The sequence below is a fragment of the Hypanus sabinus genome, chromosome 7, assembly GCF_030144855.1.
Source record: "Hypanus sabinus isolate sHypSab1 chromosome 7, sHypSab1.hap1, whole genome shotgun sequence".
In the NCBI taxonomy this organism is placed as follows: domain Eukaryota; kingdom Metazoa; phylum Chordata; class Chondrichthyes; order Myliobatiformes; family Dasyatidae; genus Hypanus; species Hypanus sabinus.
The window spans coordinates 167,828,466-167,846,406 of record NC_082712.1 but is presented as its reverse complement, the minus strand read 5'-3'; the positions used below and the strand labels follow the sequence as shown (position 1 = coordinate 167,846,406).

General features: G+C 44.4%; 1 protein-coding gene across 3 annotated transcripts in view; it reads right to left on the bottom strand.

Moving 5' to 3' along the window:
* Positions 1–17,941, bottom strand: part of LOC132397380 (src substrate protein p85-like) — an 84,473-nt gene that overhangs the window by 52,293 nt on the left and 14,239 nt on the right. For all 3 annotated transcript variants that reach the window (XM_059976072.1, XM_059976074.1, XM_059976073.1), the window contains exons 2-3: positions 14,958–15,041; positions 9,699–9,772 (exon numbers count right to left, since the gene is read on the bottom strand). In XM_059976072.1, the coding sequence (XP_059832055.1) occupies positions 9,699–9,772; positions 14,958–15,041 (158 nt within the window). The remainder of the gene's footprint in view (positions 1–9,698; positions 9,773–14,957; positions 15,042–17,941) is intronic.

The window sequence follows — 17,941 nt, the reverse complement described above, 5'->3', positions numbered from 1 at the left end:
ATTCTCCCTCAGTTCATGCAAGCTGAATGGGGCGAGACAGAGAATATTAAAGGGGATGACACACTGTTCCAGTAACTTCAACTTGAAATTAGTCTGATATCTGGATGCACTTGTATTACCCAAATTAGTCTGAAATCCAGGTGCATTTGCATTTCTTAATCTAAGAGTGACCAAGGAAGGGAGACATTTCTTAGTATAGCAGAACATTTATTTCCACAAAGTGACCCAGCTTGCATTTCTTTTCTGTTATTTCTTGGTCAAATGATTCTTTTGTGTTTCTTCTTGCAGAATATTCCTCGAAACAACTAAAACAAATATCAATGTCATTACAAAGAGGGACCGACAATGGTTATATTTCATTAGGAGTTTGAGGAGATTTGCTATGTCATCAAAGACTAACAAATTTCTACAGATGTACAGAGGAGCACGTTCTGATTGGCTATGTCAATCACTCTCTGGTGTTGAGAGGCCACTACACAGGATAGGAAAAAGCTGCAGAGAGTTGTGAACTCATCATGGGCCTCCAGCTTCACCATCATCAAGGACATCTTCAAAAGGAGATGCTTGAAAAAGACAGCATTCATCACCCAGCATGTAGACACATAGAAATCTACGGCACATTACCGGCCCTTTGGCCCATAATGTTGCGCCAACCACGTAACCTACTCCAGAACCTGCCTAGAATTTCCCTACCACATAGCCCTTTATTTTGCTACCATCAGGGACAAGGTACAGGAGCCTGAAGACACACACTCAATGTTTTAGTAAAAGCTTCTTACCCTCCACCGTCAGATTTCTGAATGGACAATGAACTCCTGAACACTACCTCAGTATTTTTTTCTCTTTTGTTTTGCACTTATTTAATATTTTAATACAAGTTTATTATACTGTACAGTACATTTTATGTATTGCACTCTACTGCTGCTGCAAAAGAACAAATCTCACAACATATGTCAGTGGTAAAGTAAAATCAGATAGGTATATGGACAGGAAAGGAATGGAGGGTTACGGGCTAAGTGCAGGTCAGTGGGACTAAGTGAGAGTAAGCGTTTGGCACGGACTAGAAGGGTCAAGATGGCCTGATTCCGTGCTGTAATTGTTATATGTTAATAAAAGTGATTCTGATATTTAAGCCTGAGAGAGATTGACCCAGGGGACGCTAGAAAGCTGTTTCAATAGGCTGGAGAGTGCAGTCTCAGAATGCAGTGATAAAACTCTGCACTAATAGGGTAACGTTGTTGTCTCACACTTCTAGAAACCCGGATTCAAATCAGACTCCCATTTCTGACTGTCTAGAGCTCGCACTGTCTCCCTGCTTACCCTGTTTACACCCCCCTTCCCAAAGACTGCTGGGTTAACTGGCCACTGTAAGATGCCCCCAGGTGTAGGTAGCCGGTGGGAGAACCAGAGAGGGATTGACAGGCATGTGTGAGAAAATCTATTTATTTAGTGATACTTCATGGAGTAGATCCTTCCGGTTCTTTGAGCTTTGTTGCCCTAGCAACCGCTGACAATGTCGACTAACCCTAACCTAATCATGGGACAGTGCACAATGACCAATTAACCTACCTGGTATGTCTTTGGACTGTGGAAGAAAACTGGAGGACGCAGAGAAAACCAACGCATTCCAATGGAATGCACTGAGAGGACGTACAAAGACTCTTTACAGAACGGTGCCAGAATTGAACTCTGAACTCCTGAACCCCTTGAGCTACAATAGCATTATGCTAGCCGCCACCATAGTGTCCTCTTTCGAACAGGGATCCCCGTTCTGGGGTCCATGGACCCCCTTGGATAATGGCAGGGGCCCATGGCATAAACAAGGTTGAGATCCCCTGTGTTAGAGGGAAACAACTAGGGGGGGAAATGGGATTACTCTGAGAGCTGGCATACACTCAATGGGCTGAATGGCCCATGTTACAAGAAAATATGAACTCTCTCACTGAATTTACTTAGCATTATCCACCTGTCATACGTTCAAGGATGTTGCCAATAGTCTTGTGGATAAACAATCAGAGGATCAGACAGGGAAGTGGACCAGTTCAGGGATCAGTTTTACTGCAACATGACTTACTGCTACTTGTATTTTGCTATTTATGGGGCATCTATTCATCTTCCTCCTGGAGGAGACAAAGTATTGTGGATTTCCCCTCAGAAAAAAGAGAGCAGGAGAGCTGTGGACGACCATGTCACTGGGAAAACCAATGAACTATTCCCACACCCCTGCATTCTACAAGTGTTCATCCTTCAAGTATTTATACAATTGCATTAAGGGAATATTGAAACTGTTCCCATCATCCTGACAAAACATTTCAGAACACAATGACACAATACCTAAAACCAGCCGGGGTTAAAAACGGTTTCTCCTTAATTACATAGAACAGTACAGGCCCTTCAGCCCACAATACTGTGCCAACATTGTAACACACTCCAAGATCAATCTAACCGTTCCCTCCTACAGAACCCTCCGTATTCATTTCATCCATGTGCCCATCTAAGAGTCTCTTAAATGTCCCCAATGCATCTCCCTCTACCACCAGCCTGGCGGTGTGTTCCACACATCTACCACTCTGTAAAAAAAAACTATTTCTGATGTTACTCGCCCCCATATTTCCCTCAAATTACATAATTATGCTTCCTGGTATTAGCCATTGCCACCCTGGGAAAAGATGCCCGTTATCATCTTATATACCTCTATCAAGTCACCCCTCATCTCCCTTCATACAACTAACAGGCTCCTGAATTGGCTGCAGTATTAGCTGCCTTTGCGGACTCACTTTCATGAACTTCAGTTCTGAATGCTCTTTGCTTACTTTATTGTCTGCACAATTTGTTTCTTTTCTGCACATTGAATATTTGACAGCCTTTTTTTTAAATAATGGGTTCCATCGGGTTTCTTTGTTTTGTGATTGCCTGTACAGAGAAGAAACTTGAGGTTGTATATAGTATACATAATTAAGATAATAAATGTACCTTCAACTTTGAAGAGAAATACCCTAGCTTGCTCGACCCTTCCTCACAAGACATACCCAGGCAGCACCCTGATAAACCTACACCTTCAACCATCAGGCTCCTGAACAAGAGTGAACAACTTCACACACCTCAACTCTGAACTGATTCCACAACCACAGACTCACTCTATAACTCACTCTCCATGTTTTTAATTGCACAATGTCTTCTGCTGTAATTTGGTTGCAGTCTCTATATAATTTTTCATAAGTTCAAGTGTATATCTTTATTTTCATAAGAAAATGAATCCCAAGGTAGTATATGGTGACATTATGCACTTTTATTTTGACTTTATCTCTACTTTGCCCCCTCTCCAAAGGTTCCACATCCTTCCTACAATGAGATAACTTCTTTAAAAGTCCTTGTGATTGTCAAATGCTACCTGTAAAATCTCCCTTTAATTTGAGCATTAAACTGAACGTATTCAAATGTGACAGACAAGCTGCTTCACTTCTGTTATACCAGATCTCTCACTTAAAAAATTCCTCATCACATCTGGATATTATTTTGGTTTACAGGAAGCAATCAGCAATTATACCCATTGCATTCATCGCCACCCGCTGTACCTCAAGATATTGATATTCTGTCCTACAAAATCCCAAGTCGAAATCAATTCACATAATAAATGCCAGATTTGTGATCCATAGAATACTTACAGCACAATACAGGCCCTTCGCCTACAATGCTGTTCCAAACATGTACTTACTTTAGAAATTAGCTGGGGTTATCCACAGCCATCTATTTTTCTAAGCTCCATGTACCTATCCAGGAGTCTCTTAAAAGAGCCTATTGTATTTGCCTCCACCACCAGCAGCCCATTCCACGCACTCACCACTCTCTGCATAAAAAACTTCCCCTGACATCTCCTCTGTACCTTCTTCCAAGCACCTTAAAACTGTCATTTTGTGATAGCCATTTCAGCCCTAGGGAAAAGCCTCTGACTATCCACACGATCAATGCCTCTCATCACCTTATACTCTTGATCCAGAGTTTATAGTACTATTACCACTAGATAATGTTGATTCAAACCACAGCTTTTAAGTGCCCAGACCAACTTCACTGAGTAGCATGGACATTTATTGTGTTGTGTTAGACCATTAAGACTTAAGAGCAGAATTAGACCATTCAGCCCATTGAGTCTGCTCCACTGTTCCATCATGGCCGATTTATTTTCCCTCACAACCCAATTCTCCTGCTTTCTGCCCGTAACCTTTGACGCCCTTACTAATCAAGAACCTGTCAACCTCCGTTTCAAACATACCAAATCACTTGCCCCCACAGCTGATTGGGCAACAAATTCCACAGATTCATCGCCTTCAGCTAAAGAAATTCCTAATTTCTGTTCTAAATGGATGTGCTTCTATTCTGAGGCTGCACCAACTGGTCCTAGACTTGTCCACTATAGGAAACATCCTCTCCATGTCCACTATCTAGGCTTCTCAATATTCTATTGATATCAATGAAATTCCTTCCTCAGTCTTCTGAACTTCAGTGAGTACAAGCCCAGAGCCATCAGACGCTCCTTATGCATTAACCCTTTCATTCCTGGGATCATTCTCATGAACCTCCTCTGGACCCTCTCCTGTGACAGCACATCCGATCTTCAATAAGCGGCACACATGTGCACCAGTCCAGGTGGAGGCTCTTGAACTGAAGCGTTGCCTCTCCACAGGTTCCATCTCCGCCGAAGGCTCGGTCTCTGCTTCCTGCTCGATACGCAACAATTCATCCAGGAAGCAGCTAATTACTGAATACTTCCTGCCACAGAGCCACATTGGAAATGAGATTCCACACATTCGGCACAGGCAGACTGGGACTGGGACCCGGGGGTGGGTGGGAGGGAGGCACAATGTTTGATAGCTGGGTGGAGCCACACTGTACAGAACAACAGGCCAAACACTGGCCAAGACAGGTGGGCACAGAAGACAGTAGCAATCAAAGCTTGCCTCTGGCTGCTGATTCTACTGAACTGTCCAGGACTGAAATTAAGGCCAAAGCCTGTTTACTGACCAACATACTTTGCTCTTTTCCATACTTTCTTTATATATTTAAGTTTATTTTATTGAGATACAGCACAGAACAGGCCTTTCCAGCTGTCAAGCCTCGCTGCCCAGCAATCCCCCAAATTTAATCAAAACCTAATCAAGGGACAATTTACAATGAACAATTAACCTACCCACTGGTACTTGTTTGGAATGTGGGAGGAAACCTGAGCACCCGGAGGAGACCCACACGGTCACAGAAAGAACGTACAAACTAATTGAAGCTGGGTCACTGGTACTGTAAACGTTGTGCTAACCACTACGCTAGTCGTGCCTCATTACACTAAAAAGCCAGAATCTTCACAAAGACCTGTCCAAGTAGCTTTTCTTTTCAAACCTTTTTATTATTATTATTATTCAAAAATAGCACAAGTACATCGAAGAAACAACACTTACAATGCCTGAAAAAAAAAGAAGAAATTATCTTAAGGATTGAAAATTTTTGTGAATAAAAAAACCCCACTAAGCAAGAAAAGTGAGGGGAAAAAAAATGAAACTCATTGGAGATACAATCCCAAATGGGTTTCTTTTTTTTTTCCCTCCTCCAAGCAGCTTTTCAACACATTAAACTGTGGCTTTGCGTGGTCTATCAGAGAAAACTAAAACACTCAAGGGAATGGTTTTCCCCACACACAGCTGACTGTAATGATGAAGCAGGTCACACGTGCATACAGCAAGACCTAGCCAACATCCAGCTAACTGCTGGAAGTTCTTTGCAACACACACAAAATGCTGGAGCAACTCAGCAGGTCAGGCAGCATCAATGGAGAGGAATGAACAGTTGGTGTTTTGGGCCGAGGCTGTCCTTCAGGACTGGAAATGGAAGAGGTAGATGCCAGAATATAAAGGTAGGGAGAGGGGGAAGAGCATGACTAGATGGTGATAAGTGAAGCCAGGTGGCTGGAAGGGTAAAGGGCTGGAGAAGTAGGAGAAGAGGGTGGACCATGGGAGAAAGAACGAGGAGGGACACGAGGGGGAGGCGATAGGCAGGCAAGAAGAGACAAGTGGCCAGAGTGGGGAATAGAAGTAGAGGGAAGGGGGAGAGAATTTTTTTTTTAAACTGGAAGGAGAAATCAATATGCTATCAGTTCGGAGGCTACCCAGAAGGAATACAAAGTCTTGCTCCTCCATCCCAAGGGTGGCCTCCTTGGGCACAAGAAGAGGCCATGAACTGACATGTTGAGACACGATTCGGAATTGAGGTGTTTTACCACCGGGAAGCTCTGCATTTGGTGGATGGAGCGACACCCATGTAGAGAGAGCCCCATAGGGTGCAACGGACACAATACACGACCCAGCAAATTCGCAGTTGAAGTGTTGCCTCACCTGGAAGGACCATTTGGGACCCTGAATGGGAGTGAGGGAGGAGGTGAATGGGCAGGTGTAGCACTTTAACTGCTTGCAGGGATAAGTGCCGGGAGGGAGATGAGCGGGTAGGGAATGAATGGACAACGGAATCACAGAAGGAGTGATCCCTGTGGAAAACAAAGTGTGAGGGGGAAGCAAAGATAGGCTTGGAGATAGGATCCTTTTGGAGATGGTGATTATGTACCAAGTAACATTTACAACATAAAAGTTCCCAACAAATGACCATTTCTAACAAGGGAGATGCAAACCTCCCACTAATGTTCAATGTTTTTGCCAATTAGACCACAAGGACTTCAGAGCAGAATCAAGTCATTTGGCTGATCAAATCTGGTCCGCTATTCAATCATGGTCAATTTATTTTCTCTCTCAACCCTATTCTCCTATCTTCTCATCATAATCTTTACTAATGAAGAGTCTATCAACATTCACTTTAAATACGCCCCATGACTTCCCCTCCACAGTCATCTGTGGCAATGAATCGGTTGCCATAGAAAAGCAGAATCCATCAAAAGATCCTCACCACCCAGGCCATACTCTTTTCTCGGTGCTGCCATCAGGCAGAACGTACAGGTGCCTCAGGACTCACACCTCCAGGTTCAAGAACAGTTACTACCCCTCAATCATCAGACTCTTGAACTAAAGGGGCTAGCTACACTTATTCTATTTCTGGTGTTCTCACAACCGATGGTCTCATTGCAAAGACTCTTTATCTTGTTAGTCCATGCACATCATTTATTGCTATTTATATCTGCATTTGCACAGTTTGTTGTCCATTGACCCCGTTTACTGTTACTGTTCTATAGCTAAGTTATGCCTGCAGAAAAAGTACCTCAGGATTGTATGTGGTGACATGTAGAGACTCTACAGACTCTGAGAATAAATTTTACTTTGAACTTGGAATTCTATAAACTTATCATCAGAAGTCCTTGTATTCTGAGGCTGTGCCCTCTGGTCCTGCTCCCCCATTACAGGAAACATCCCCTCCACATCCACTCTTACCTAGACCTCATGATATTCTTTAGGTTTCAATGAGATTCATCCCTCATTCTTCTCAACTCCAGCAAGTGCAGGCCCAGAGCCAAACGCTCCTCGTACATTAACCATTTCAGTCCCAGAATCATTCTCGCAAACCCCCTCTGTTGATTCCCCCACAATCTACTACTTGAGGGTCACCACTGAACAGAAAGTCAATGGGATGAACCTCAGAAATACCCGTGAGCAGGTCAGAGTCCAGGCATCCTGTGGGAAGCTGCCCACTTCCTGACAGCACAAGGTATTTACACCACTTGTAGCCCGGAACTCCCTGTCCAACTGCACTGAGGCTTTCTTTGATGGAAAACCTACAGTGGTTGAAGACGGCACTTCACCAGCACCATTTCAAAAGCATTAGGGGATGGACAATCCTTCCAGCAACTGCCCAGATCACAAAAATTTATCTTTTCTAAAAAAATGCAATGGCTTAAAATTGAAAACTGACATTTGCATCAATAATTTTACACTCATTACAGTATTAGCTAAAACATCAGAAATCTGTCAGCTCTGAAGCATCAAGTCCCTTTCGCCACACCCACTTCCAAATTTCCACCGATTCTTCATCGAAATACTCAGCTGCTACTTTCAGTACCTTATGAGGTCAAAAGTGGTGGATTTGTTGGGGGGGGGGGGGGGGAGAACAACACTTTACAGCACTAATGACCAGAGTTCGATTCCTGTTGCTGTCCCCAAAGAGTTTGTACATTCTGCCCGGGACTGTGTGGGTTTCCTCTGGGTGCTCTGGTTTCCTCCCACAGTCCAACAACATACCAGTTGGTGGATTAATTGGTCATTGCACACTGCCCCTCGATTAGGCTAGGGTTAAATCGGGGGTCGGGGACGTTGCTGGGTGGTGAGGCTCGAAGGCTGCAGGACCTATACTGCACTGTATCTCAATAAATAAATAGTAGCCTGGAAAGGTTTGGTGCGAGACTGCAGAAATAGAGGATTCAATACATTCCAAATTCTCTTTAAACAGGGTCTGTTTAACTCACAAAGAGAGAAAGAGGGAAGTGAACAACACACACAAATGCTGGTGGAATTCAGCAAGTCAGGCATGAAGTCCACACGTCAGATCGAGAGTCCTGCTGAGTTCCCCCAGCATTAAGGAAGACTGTTTAATGGTCTTCACTGTCCAATTTCATACAGGCATCCGTTAGACTCGAGAGACCATGGATTTGAGCCTTGGAAAGTTTCCAGGGCGCAGGCCTGGTCAAGGTTGTATGGGAGACTGGCAGTTGCCCATGCTGCAGGTCTCCCCTCTCTACACCACCAATGTTGTCCAAGGGAACGGCACTAGGGCACTGGTGTCGTTGCAGAGCAATATGTGGTTAACCGTCTTCCTCAAGGACACAATACGCTGCCTTAGCTGAGACTTGAACTAGCGACCTTCCGATCACTAGACCAACACCTTAACCACTTGGCCATGCGCCAACACAATAAGATCACTCAAAAGCAATCTGTATGGGGTAGAATTTAGAGACCAAACTGCTTTCCGCTCCAGAAGAAGGTCCACTGTTTGTTCCCCTCCATAGACGTGTGTTCACAGAAGTTGAGGAATAAGAGAGGATCTCACTGAAACCCATTGAACATTGAAAGGCCAAGATAGTGTGGACATGGAGGGGATATTTCCTATATTGAGGGAGTCCAGAACCAGAGGGCACAGCCTCAGAATACAAGGACGTCCCTTTAGAATGGAGACAAAGAGGAATTTCTTTAGCCAGAGACAAACCTTTGAATTCATTGTTACAGATGGCTGTGGAAGCCAAGTCATTGGGTATATTTAAAGCAGAGGTTAAACAGTTCCTGATTAGTAAGCATGTAAAAGGTTATGGGGAGAAGGCAGGAAAAGGGAGTTGACAGAGTTAGTAAGTCCGACATGACGGAGTGGCAGAGCAGACTCAATGAGACAAATGGTCTAATTCTACTCCGATGTCTGATACTGTCGGACCTGCTGAGTTCCTCCAGCACTTTGTGTGTGTTGCTCAAGATTTCCAGCATCTGCAGAACCTCTTGTGTGTTAGAGTGGAGTGAAAGGAACCTCATCCAAGCCAAGATGGTACTTTTACAACAACTTTAACGCAAAGTCTCAAAAAATTGAGGAGAAGTTCACCAGAGCACAGGATTACCAATTACCAAATGGTTGCAGGTTGAAGCAAAGAATTCCAAAAGCACATAACGTGTTAATGAGTGACCTACAGCAATAAAGAGGCATGCAGCCACCATCATCTAAAGAAAAGTACTTACTTAATGTGGGCCTGGTGTCCAGATCCTTGTACCGATTTGGCTCCCCATCGCTGCTCCTTCTCAGTCAAGTCATTCTGATTAACAAGAACAGAACATTTAACCAACTAGATAGAAATCATTGATAGAAAGGAATCCAGCAAAATAACTGCAGATATAATTCACCTCTTGCAGCAGATGAGGTGGTCAAGGTGGGCACAGTGCAACATCTAAGAGGCATGTGGATGGGTACATGGAGGGGAGGGTCCTTGGAGGGTTACTGGCCGAATGCTGGCAACTGGGACTAGCAGGGAGAATGCCATGGCCGGCATGGACCAGCTGGGCCAAAGGGCCTGTTTTCCTACTGTACTATTCTTGACTCTATCCCAGGCTTGTTCCTCCTCCTCAACTCAGATTGTGAGGTCTACTGACAAAGACACAAAGTTTAACATTTATTACATAAGATACAGAGGGAGAATCTGGAATCAACTGCCTGTCCATTTTAAGGACCTCCCACCACCCAGGACATGTCCACTTCTCATTGTTACCATCTGGAAGGAAGTACAGAAGCCTGAAAGCACACACTCAGCAATTCAGGAACAGCTTCTTCCCCTCTGCCATCTGATTCCTAAATGGACACTGAACCCATGAACAATACCTCACTTTTTATTATTTGTTTTTGCACTATTTTTAGCTATTTAATATATACATATCCAGTAATTAATTTATTTTTTTCTAATATTTAGCATGTATTGCATTGTACTGCTGCCGCTAAGTTAGCGAATTTCACAACATATGCCGGTGATAATAAACCTGATTCTGATTCTGTAGGGGTGAACATAGAACATTACAGCACAGTACAGACCCTTCAGCCCTCAATGCTGTGCTGACCTCTTAACCAACTTTAGGATCAATCTGACCATTCACTTTTACATCTTCCATTGCCTAACAGATTCTTAAATGTTGCTAATGTACCTGCCTCTGCCACTATGCCCATAACTGTGTAAAAAACTTACCCCTGACATCCCCCTCCCATACATATCTGTGGTCACCTTAAATTTTGCCCCCTATATTATATCACTAGATCAATGCTAATTTCCTCAGCATCGTTATGTGCCATTTCTTACGACATGCATGAGTTTGTGCCCTGTCATTTGACTTGATGGTCTTCCATCTGTCTACTGAGCGAGGGGTAATTGCCTGTGGGGAAGAACCCCCCACCCCCTTCATGCTGTAGCTCTGTCCATGACCATGATTGTTCTTGGCAAATTTCCTTACAGAAGTGGTTTGTCATTGCCTTCTGGGCAGTAACTTTACAAGACAGGTGGCCACAGCAATCATCGATACTCTTCAGAGATTGTCTGCCTGGCATCAGTGGTCACACAACCAGGGCTGGCGACCTGCTCCAGCTGCTCGTACGACCATCCACCACTTGCTCCCGTGGCCTCGTGTGACCATGATCAGGGGGCTGAACCTTACCCAAGGTTGACTTGCAGAGGGAAGGAGTAGCTTATACCTCCGTTATTAGAGATGTATGATCACCCTGCTGTGCTAGCCGAATTTATTAGCTAGTGTGAAATAAAAAGAAAAACTGCAGGATATGCCCAGAGGGAAACAAAATACATATTTAGTGCCAAAGGCTTATCAGCAGGATGTTCCTTTTGATAGCGAAAAAAAAAGAGTGGTGGAAACACAACCAATGCCTTCCACGGGGATGGGGGAGTGCAGTGTCACTTGAGAGAGAATAATACACGGGAAAAATAAAGTATTGAGTACAGGAGTTGGGATATTGCTTTGAAGCTGTACAAGACATTAGTGAGGCCTAATCAGGAGTACTGTGTGCAATTCTGGTTACCTACCTACAGGAAAGAAGTCGATACGATTGAAGGAGTGCTGAGAAAATTTACAAGGATGTTGCCAAGACCTGAAGACCTGAGTTACAGGGAAAGGTTGATTAGGTTAGGACTTTATTCTCATAAGCACTAGAGACTGAGGGGAGATTTAACAGATGTATACGAACTTATGAGAGAAAAAGGTAGGGTAAATGAAAGCAGGCCTTTTGCACTGAGGCCGTGGAAGATGAGAACTACAGGTCATCAATTAAGGGTGAAAGGTGAAGTGTTTAAGGGGAACATGGGGGGGGGGGGAAGAGGGAAGGAACTTTTTCACTCAGAGAGTGGCGAGAGTGTGGAATGAGCTTCCATTTAAAGTGGTGGATGCGAGTGCGATTTCCAGGTCCGTGGTCTGGGTGCAGGTCAATGGGAACAGGCAGGGTAACAGGTCAGCATGGAGCAGATGGGCTTCCATACTGTAGAGTTCTGTAACTCCAAGTGTAAAGGGGTCGTTCCACCATGAGAGAGAATAGGCTTGATGGACCAATTAGCTTCCTACAGCCCCATTACAATTCCATGATTAATCATGGTAACACAGCACAAGGGCAACACTTCCACAGCCCGGGGCGCTGAAGTTCAGAGTTCACTTCCAGCGTTATCCGTACGCCCTCCCTGTGAAACGCATGGGTAGTCCCCGGGCATTCCAGTTTCTTCCCACAGTCCAAAGATGCACCAGGTTGGTTAATTGGTCTTTGTAAATTGCACTGTGATTAGGTTAGTGTTAAATTGGGGTTGCTGGGCAGCACGGCTCGAAAGGCCAGAAGGGCCTATTCTGTAATGTATCACTAAATTAAAAATAAATATCTGTCTCAAGACTTGCTTCAGGAGATTGTGGCTCCAGGTTTGTTTCTCACCACCGTGAGGCAGCACAAGAGGTGCAGATGCTCAGATGTCTCACCCATCCCCTCGGCTACAAAGGAAAGGTTTGCCTGCGGCATTTGAAAGGAGGGCGGGGGCGAACACAGTGGTCTAGTTGCTGAGTTCTGAACCACTGATTCAAACCTGAGCTCAAATACAAAGGGGCCAGGAAATTTAGACTCAAATACCACAGAAACTGGACAACTACAAATCCATCAGGCTTTTGGGAAATCCAACTCATTAATCCCCTCCAGGGAATGAACAATGACCGTCAGCACCCAAATCTGCTCTGTACTCAATGTGGTTCACCGCCTACTGCCACCAACAGCTGGTCTGGTGAGTAATTACAGATGGACAACAAACAAAGATAAACTTTACTTGTCACATGCCCATACAGTGACATGTGCCATTTGCATCAAATCAACTCTGTGAGGATTGTGTTGGGGAACCCACCAGTGTCGCTACACTTTCTAGCACCAACATAATGTGCAACCCACTAACCCTAACCCATACATTTTTGGACTGTGAGAGGCAACCAGAGCACCCAGAGGAAACCCACACAGACACGGGGAGAACATACAAACTCCTTGCAGGCAGTGGTGGGAACTGAACACTGATCTTACAGCCAGTGCTGTAGGACATATTCTGGAATTATGGTATATACCAAATATTAATTTCAATAGCAACCAGTCCTCAAACCTGAATGTGGATTGTAGATTGAATTTAAAATGCAGCCCTGAGCAACGGTGTTCTTGGAACTGCAGACTGGGGTCGATTAGAAATCAAGAAACACTCATTTGACCTGAGATGTCTGAATATGAATATGCATGATTGCAGCCCAGAGTCAGTGGGGATTAACAGTCATTTTGGGTGTGTGGAGTGCTGCTGTGAAGATCAAGGTGTTTGAAAATTATATGAAATTCAAAGGAAGCATTGAGGATACATTGTAAGTTTAGAATTGTCCTGCGGTTACCTTTGATCTCTAGTGTATAAAAATGTCATGGAATATTGGGTCAGGGAGGCCTCTTCTTCCAAGAGTGTCTCCTGTATGATTCCTGCTTGTTTGGCTGGATAAAAACTTCTACAATCGAGCAGCTTCAGTGCGTCTCTCCGCTGATTCCATTCAGTTACACCACGCTGCAAAGCACAGCACAAACTGCTAAATTATTGTACCACCTTGTCACCCAGTTGATGTAGCATCAGAGGAGATACTGATAAAACTCACTCCAGTGTCCCAGTCATTAAACAGGCTGTAGACTGGAGGGCTTCGGTTCCATTCCTTTCAGAGGGTGTTTAATATCTGGAACGTGGTATTGCGGCAAACAGGTACAATTCCTACATTTCAGAGTGGACAAGGTATAGAAGGATGCAGTCTTCATGAGGGCAAATGAGATCTGTGTAGATGGACTAAAAGGATGGGATGAGCATGATGGGCTGAAGGGCCAGCTTCCGATTTGTACATGCTACTCCACATTCCCAGCAACCGCAGAATCTTTTTGTGGTTTACGTTTAATTTCCCCACTGCAGCAAAGCTGCAAGAGCAAATTGTAGAGAAGATGTAACAGTGCAACGCTTAGAGCTAAACACCACTTAGCTCCAGTGATCCGGTTCAATCCTGAGATTGGGTACTGTACGCACGGAGTCAAAATTCAGGAGCAGGCTCAGTATTGATGTCTTATGTAATGTGAAATGTGCTGCTTTGTGGAATATTGTCCCGGTAATTGTACGAGTTTCCCCTGGCTACCCTAGTCTCCCCCCACCCACCTCCAGATGCTCCAGTCTCCCCTAACACCCCCCCCCCCCACACCATGGTGCTCCATTCTCCTCCTATACTGCACAGGCGTAGGTTGGTAGATAAATTGGCCACTGTGAATTGCAGCTAGTGGATTTGGTTTATTATCGTCACATGCAGTGAAAAGCTCATCCTGCATACTGTTCAGACAGATCACAATCAATACAGAGAGCATGGAGCTAGAATTGGGTGAAACAACATCAATGCACGATAACGTGTAAACACTACCGAGAAAGTACAGTGCAGATAAACAATAAAGTGCAAGATCATAACGAGGTAGATCGGAAGGCCAGGGTCCAACATCTTAATGTTCAGGATGTCCTTCCCTACAATTTGCTCTTCAGGATTGGGGGAGAAACTGCCCTTGTGAAATGCACTTTCAGGCCGTTGTATCTTCTTCCCGATAGGAGGGGGCGAAGAGACAATTTCCATGGTGGGTGGGGTCTTCAATTATGTCGGCTGCTTTACTGAGGCAGGGAAAAGTATGGACAGAGTCCACAGTGGGGAGGCCTGACCCTGTGACGTGCCGTTTTGGTAAATGGCAGAATCAGGGAGATGTTGGGAATGCTGGAATTAGTGTAACGGGTGCTTGATGGTGAGTGGAGGGAGGCATTTTCCTGCTGGTCAACTCAGCAACCCATTGGCTTAATTGGCAGCTCTGGAACGTACCAGGATTTTGAAAACCAGTATACAAAATCCAATCCAGATTGTGAGGAGGAATCCCAAAAAAAAAAATCTTACCACAAAGTCAGGGTCAGTATCCCAATCATCACCATCATCTGATGCTGTGACAGAAATAGTCCGACCGGCAGCTGCTTTCCACATCTGGAAGAGATATTTACATCAGTGACAACCCAATGCCAACCAAGCAGAATAAATATCTGCATTTGTCTAGCAATTGTTACATCACTTCAGTCACCCAAAAGTATTTTTATAGCCAATGAGGCCCTTTTTGGAACACCAGCATGTTAAAAAGGCAGACATTAAACTGCACCCCAGCACAACCTCATCAACATAAATACAAGATTGAAGTGATGTCATGTCCTTTACAGATAATGTGCCAAGGATGAAGACAGTGGTGGTTAGCATCGTGCCAGCAACCAGGCTTTAAATTCCACCACCATCTGTAAGGTGTTTCTATGCTCACCCCGTGACCACACGAGTTTCCTCCTGGGGCTCCAGTTCCTTCCCAAACTCCAAGGACCTACAGGTTAAGGTTAACAAGTTGTGGGCATGCTACGTTGGCACTGGAACCATGGCAACATATGCAGGCTGCCCCCAGCACTTCCTCAGATTGGCACAAATGTCATACTTCACATGTGACAAATAAAGCTAATCTAACATTGGCTAGAAGATCCAAAATAACTCCCAGTTTACTGCATTAATGAATAAAAACCTACAAATAAAATGCAGAAGCTTCAATATAAAATATTTCAAAGTATATTTGTTATCAAATTAAGTATAATTTGTACAACCTTGAGATTCATCTCCTTATAGGCAGCACCTAAACAAGAAATCCAAAAGACTCCATTAAAAAGACTAACACACCCCTGACGTACAGAGAGAGAGAAAAAAAAACACAAATCAGGCAAACGATAAAAGCAAGCAACAGTATTCTGAACTAAAGAGAGTCCATAGACACAAGGCCCGGACCAGGCCCATGGCCTCAACTAATCACAAAGAGGAGCAATAAACAGTGCTCACAGACACAAAACCCGGAGCAGGCCTATAGCCTCACCACAGTCTATCAAACAGCACAGTAAACCAGAGCTTGCAGACACGAAACCCAGAGCAGGCCTATAGCCTCACCACAGTCTATCAAACAGCAGGGTAAACCAGAACTCACAGACACAAAACCCGGAGCAGGCCACGGCATCAGCCCCAGTTTTGCGGAGAGCAGAGTAAACGCCCTGGAAGAACAAGCAGAACTGGCTCGACCCTTGCCTCCGGTCCCAACACCCAACCTTTTCAATCCATCCAGCCCAGCGTTGAAACTGTCCAAACACCAGGTCAGCATTTGTACTAGGACCTGGACCCTGTCACTTCAACACACTCTGGGCCTGGACCTGAGGTGGGAATTCTTCACTCAGAGGGCAAAGCAAGTGTGGAAGTTGCTGCCAGCAGACGTGGTGAATGTGGGTTCAGCTGCAACACTTGAGAAATTTGGGCGATGACATGGATGAGAGAAGTATGGTTCATCAGTTCAGAATGGAATGGATGGGTCAAAGGGTCTGTTTCTGTGCTCTACGGCTCTGGGCAAGGAAAACTGAAAACACTGGAAATACCCTGCAGATCAGGCAGCATCCATGGAAAGAGAAACAATCACGTTTCGAAGTTCAAAGTAAACTTGTCATCGAAGCACATACATGTCACCATATATAACCTTGAGATTCATTGTCTTGCAGGCCTACACAGCAAATCCAAAAACCATAATAAAATCAAAGACCACACTCATCAGGACTGACAATCAACCAAAAAACTGCAAATACAAAAGAAATAATAGCAATAAATATCAACACAAGATGAAGAGTCCTTGAAAGGGAGTCCACAGGCTGTGGGAACAGTTTAGTGATGGGGCAAGTGAAATTGAGTGAAGTTGTCTGTACTGGTTCAAGAGCCTGACGGTTGAGGGATAATAACTGTTCTTGAACCTGATGATGCGAGTCCCAAGGTTGCTACCATCAGGAAGATGGTACAGAATCGAGAAGAGAGCATGGCCTGGGTGATGGAGTTTCCTGATGATGGATGCTGCTTCCCCTCCCTCCCTACACACGTGCTGCTTCACCCACTGATTTCCTCCAGCAGATTGTTCACTGCAAGTCTTAATTGAATCAATTGCGCTTAAACTGCCAGTGAGAGCCTCTGAGGAGCCTCAGAGCTTTTGGGTTGCACTCAGACAGGACTGTATACGGAACGGCTCTCAGGACCACAGTGCCAAATCACTCCAGTCCACAGCTTTCTGATCCACGACCCCCTTCCTTCCAGTCACCATCTTGTGACTGTGTGCTCAGCTGAATAATAATCACCTACGTTATAAAAGAAGAGGGCGGGGGTTAGGGAAGAAAGCATTAAAACTGAAGCCTATGAAGTTCATTTATTTTAAAGATACAGTAGGCCTTTTCAGCACGATGAGCACTTGCTACCCAAATACCCCCAAGTGACCAATTAACCTACTAACCTGTATGCTTTCAGAATGTGGGAGGAAACCAGAGCACCTGGAGGAAGCAAACAGACACGGGGAGAATTTACAGCCTCCTAACAGACAGCAGTGGGAATTGAACCAAGGTCATAGGCGAGTGTTTCCTCCAATTATTTTTTTCCCCAGCTGTGCTGACCAACCATTGCTCTGGGCAGGAAATTTTTACATGGCTTGAAAACCGCAAGGTACTTTAAATGTTTTTTTTTGTATATGCATACTATAATATTTAGAACGGAAATTTAAAAATCACATACTTTTGATTTTAGTTATTAATTGAAGGGTGTAACAAAATGCAGTACAAAAGAAAATCTTTTCCATTCTGTAAATTTTTTTCTAGCTGCACGGCAACAAAGGCCACATGTGCAGGAGCCTTTCAGTTACTACGCGGCTGCGCACCCACACAGCATAGAAGGAAGAGTGTCACTGGCGCTACAAAGCATTACGCTACTGCACGTGAGACAAAACAGAAAGGCAATATTTACACTAGCAGAGGAGGTGAATAAAAGGCAGTGCTGTAGATTAAAGA